We start from the raw sequence: 4,826 nt of genomic DNA, 5'->3' as shown, positions 1-4,826 counted from the left end.
CGAAACGATTCTGAAAGCTTAGGAAGACATCTTTGTGAGACGATTGAAGGGGTTGGAGGAAGAAGCGGGAGAAAATCCGGGGAAGCGGTCGGAAACTTCCTCTCTAACTGAGGAATGCAGAATAACTTGTTGCGGGCATGGATCTGAGCACCAATACGGGTCAGGTAGCAGGGACCTGCATGAGGACGATGAAGTAAGCTAGTAAGCAGCAAGATAAACGAATCAGATGACAGGAAGGCTACTTACTCGAAGTTATGACCCATTTCTCGAAGATGTAATCAGCAGGCGGCTGGATAGAAGCCTTCCTCATAAAGAAGAAGTCCTCGAACCATTTCTCATCCCGAGATTTTGATACATGCCTGAAAGGAGCCTCTCCAGAGCTCCGGAATGAGAATTGGCCCCTACCCAAGGACCTGATATCATACATATGGGCCAGATCGCCCAGAGAGATGGAATTGCCAGTATTTTGACAAGCGGCCAAGGAGTAGAGAAGAACCCTCCAGACAGTGGCAGAAATTTGTGCCATAGCAAAGTTATTTGTAAAGATGAAGTCTTGAACGAGTTTGGGAAAAAGGAAGCGAAGACCATATCTAAATGGGTATAAATAAAAGCAAACCCACCCTGGACGAATGGCATCAGCTTTCTGGCCGGGCTCAGGAATGGCGACATCCACCCCGTCACCAAGACCAAGTAAATCCTTGATCAGAGGGATGTCGGCATGGGTCAGGGCAGAGTCACAGTCATGGGGGTGAGTGAAGAGTCCCCGGGAAGGAAAGACCGGGTCAGGGTTGCGATCAGAGGGAGTGGAAGTCGATGATGAGTGTCGGGTTTTTCCTATGGCGGAGAAAGAGAAAATGAGAATGAAGAAGGAAAGGGAAAAGAAAATACCTGGGAACGACGGGGGTGGAGCAGTGAAGCCGGCAGAAGAAGGAGGGTTAAGGATTTGAGAGAGAGAGAGAGAGTTTTTATGAGAAATGATTTTGTGGTTAATGAAGTAAAGAAAGGGAAGTTGAGGTTATAAAGGAAGAGAGAGAGAGGGGGCGCGAGAAATGAGGAGGAGGGCGGCAGTGATGATGGATTTGCATGAAAAGGAGTGCAAATGACGGCTTAGGGTTTTAGTAGTTGGTTACGTAAATTCCTTGTTCGACACCTCGAAGCGTACTTCACAAGAAATTTGGGGCAAACTGTTTGGGCTAAAAATCACATAATAGAAAAGGCCCACGTAATAAGTAATGGACCATAAGAGAAGGGATAGGAGAAGGGGAGCCCACGGTTGAGCTGAGTACCAGGAAGGGAGAATGGGCCGGCACGCACGTGAGAAGAAGGCTGAAGCCCGCTAAAAGAAGCGTCTGAACTTAGGAAAGAGGAGTCAGGGAGAAGTCAGGGAGATCAGGGTGAATAAAGGAAGATCGTGCGTTATGGCAAGAGTTATTATGGAAGTTGTATTCCTTTCCATAATCAAGGTAAGATACGTCTAGGGTTCTTACCCTATAAATAGCCAAGGAAGCAATCAAAGAAGGACATTCACACATACATTCATTCAAGATCCTACACATCCAATACTACTTGCTAGCAAGATTTGCATTACGTCTCAATTGTATTCATCCCCCTATTCAAAGCTAGTGCAATATTTGGCAGGGTACCGTCCCTCCCGCGGTTGTTCCCACATTGGGTTTTCCGTGTCACCAAAACTTACGTGTCAATTTACGTTACAAGCATTATTTCCTTATTTAAGTATCATCATACAAACGATTAATCAAATAACCAACGACTAAGACCACATTGACCTAAAATAACCAATTTGGTAAATAGATACGACAAATGTCGTTATTTTTTAAACATTAACTTTTATTTTATTTGATATATTTGACCCGTTTTTAACTAGTGTGGGGCCAATGAAAAATCTTCACGGGGGTAGTATTTCTGGTTTGTTGCTAAATTAGCATCTTTTCATTTATCGCACGTGGGTACTATTCATTTCTTTAATGGTTAAACAATCAATTTGCCTAGTTGGTGGAAGGGCCAGCTTTGATAAAAAGCATGAAAACAAATCAAAACCTCCTCACAAGGATTGTACTATTCTTGCACTAAAGAGTCCTTTGTAAGCAAATAAAGATGATGATGCGGTACAACAATTGTTGAAAAAAAAGCCTATGATTGCTCTAATCTCTTTTTATTCCCTCTCATATATTGCTCCTCATAACATAATAACTCTTCAATCTTTTCACTAAATTCCTCTACATTATTTGTTCAACTCAATGGAGCTTAATCTTGAACCTTCCCTAAGTTGGTATCAATCTATTCATGGATTTTCATCCCATTATCTCTTCTTTAATTTTCACATTAATATTCTTCTCCTCTTCTTCCTTGTACCCTTGATTATTATTCCTATATTCATGGCTTATATACAATTCAAAATGAAATACTTTCATTGCAAGTGTGATACATGCCATAGCTATGTGACCTCAAGTTGGTCCAATAAATTCACTAATTTATGTGATTGGTACACTCATCTTCTCCAAAACTCCCCTACCAAAACCATACATATCCATGTCTTAGACAACATAATCACCTCTAACCCCAAAAATGTTGAGTACATATTGAAGACCAATTTCAACAATTATCCAAAAGGCAAACCATTCTCTACCATCCTAGGTGATCTTTTAGGCCATGGCATCTTCAACGTTGATGGTGAATCATGGCGATTCCAAAGGAAGATGGCTAACCTAGAGCTTGATCGATACTCCGTCCGATCATATTCGTTCCAGGTTAGTCATAATTCGATTATATACTCCAATTCTTATATAATGAAAGACTCGTTTTCAAGATTCTAGCTTAATTAATTATATTCTTATAAGCTTCATTCATATGACTGAACATGTGCTTCTCCAATTATATAATATAGATACATGTGCGCTCATGTGTAAGCATCATCTTCAGTAGTGGTCCTATATATGTATAAGTCAATGAATAGATTCTTAAAGAAAGTTCCTTCGCCCTTTAATTAGTATAGTTTGTTTAAAATATGCAAGCATCAATGTATCAAAGAATATTAGTACGAAATCTTAGTATTATATTTTGTAATAATAATTTTGATTTTCGCGGTTGGAGTAATAGAACTCTAACCACTTGAGCTAACTCTTGTTCTTATTTTTGAAATCGAATGTCCCAGGTAGTGAATGAAGAGATAGAAAGGCAATTGATGCCATACTTAAGCTCAAAATCAGAAGGCCCTATAGAAGTGGACTTACAAGAGATGTTTAGGGCTTTTTCATTTTGCACAATCTCTCGTTTCTCGTTTGGAGTCGAAATTGAAGCTCTACAAACAACTGACCCATTAAAGGAATTCGCGGCTGCATTTGACCTAGCGACAAAGCTATCAGCAGAAAGAGCACTAGAAGTATTCTCTATATCATGGAAGCTAAAAAGGTTCTTTGGCGTAGGGTCAGAGAAAAAGCTAAGAAATGCTATTAAAAAGATTGATGCTTTGGCCATGGAAGTTATTAACAAAAGGAGAAATAAATTACAAATGGATTCCTCTACTTGCCATCAAAAAGACTTGTTATCTAGATTTATGGGTGTTATGGATAACAATGATAGGTACTTAAGGGATATTATTGTAAGTTTCGTGCTAGCTGGGCGTGACACAGTCGCGTCAACCTTAACAAGCTTCTTTCTGTTAGTAGCCACACATCCTGAAGTTGAGTCCAAGATTTTATTAGAGGTGGATGATTATGGTCAAGTTCCGAATGAAGAAAAAAAAAGGATAATTACATATGATCAAATAAAAGGGTTTAATTATCTACAAGCGGCTTTATTTGAGTGCATGAGGATCTATCCACCCGTCCAATTCGACTCTAAATTTGCGTTAAACGACGATGTTTTGCCGGATATGATGAGAGTTAAGAAGGGCAAAAGGGTAACTTACCATCCATATGCAATGGGGAGGATGGAGGAAATATGGGGCAAGGATTGTTTGGAGTTTAAGCCAGAGAGGTGGCTTAAAAATGGGATTTTCTTCGAGGAAAATCCTTATAAATATCCGGTTTTTCAAGCTGGTGTTAGGGTTTGTTTGGGAAAAGAGATGGCCCTAATGGAGATTAAGTGTGTAATTATCTCACTTCTTAGAGAATTTCACTTTGAATTAGTGAATCCTTCAAGCAAAGTCCCACATTTTTCACCTGGTTTAACTGCCACCTTCAAAGGAGGGTTGCCTATGTTGTTGCATGGAAGAAAAAAATAAAAGTATGTATAAGAAACATATTATGGATGATGCAAAACGATATAGGTCATGATTTGTAGAAACATTTAATAACTAAGTATATATGTACTACTAAGCAATTTGTTGAAGATAAGAACATATATAAAATGAAGTGTTGAAAGTATCTGTAAATAATTGTCGGAAATTAATTGCAGTAACGAGAGAAAGGTTCAGAAATACCAACGCGAAAGGTAGTGACGTGGTGCAAAACCACTGCCTTGAAAACTATTATTCCGGTTCGACCGTGGTGGCGATCAGCAATGACCGGTAGTTCCCCAAGGATTACACTACTGCTGCCCCTCAGAGTCGCCCACTCGACAATGACGGACCTGGAACTGATCAGAACTGTACCCAGAAATTTCAGAGAGAAGAGAGAAGAGAAAGACAGAGGAAGAGTATATATTGTTGTGTGATTAGAGTGAAGGCAGTCGCTCTATTTATAGCAAAATAGGGCAACAAACGGAGCCAAAAACTGCTCCATAAAAGCAGCAGTCAAAGACGTAAAACGTGGAGCATTAACAGCGCCCACTAACAGTCGCAATTGACTGACTGTTACTCACACACA

The 4,826-nt window shown here is 39.8% G+C and overlaps 1 protein-coding gene across 1 annotated transcript; it reads left to right on the top strand.

The window, feature by feature from the left end:
* The first annotated feature begins 2,128 nt into the window (after window positions 1-2,128).
* Window positions 2,129-4,382, top strand: LOC141592331 (cytochrome P450 94C1-like). The gene is made up of 2 exons (XM_074412944.1): window positions 2,129-2,768; window positions 3,173-4,382. Exons 1-2 carry the CDS (start codon window positions 2,259-2,261, stop codon window positions 4,241-4,243), a joined length of 1,581 nt encoding a protein of 526 aa, XP_074269045.1. The 5' UTR covers window positions 2,129-2,258; the 3' UTR covers window positions 4,244-4,382.
* Window positions 4,383-4,826: the final 444 nt, after the last annotated feature.

The sequence above is a fragment of the Silene latifolia genome, chromosome 7 (assembly GCF_048544455.1).
Source record: "Silene latifolia isolate original U9 population chromosome 7, ASM4854445v1, whole genome shotgun sequence".
Lineage (NCBI taxonomy): Eukaryota > Viridiplantae > Streptophyta > Magnoliopsida > Caryophyllales > Caryophyllaceae > Silene > Silene latifolia.
This window is presented reverse-complemented; position numbering and strand designations above follow the sequence as displayed.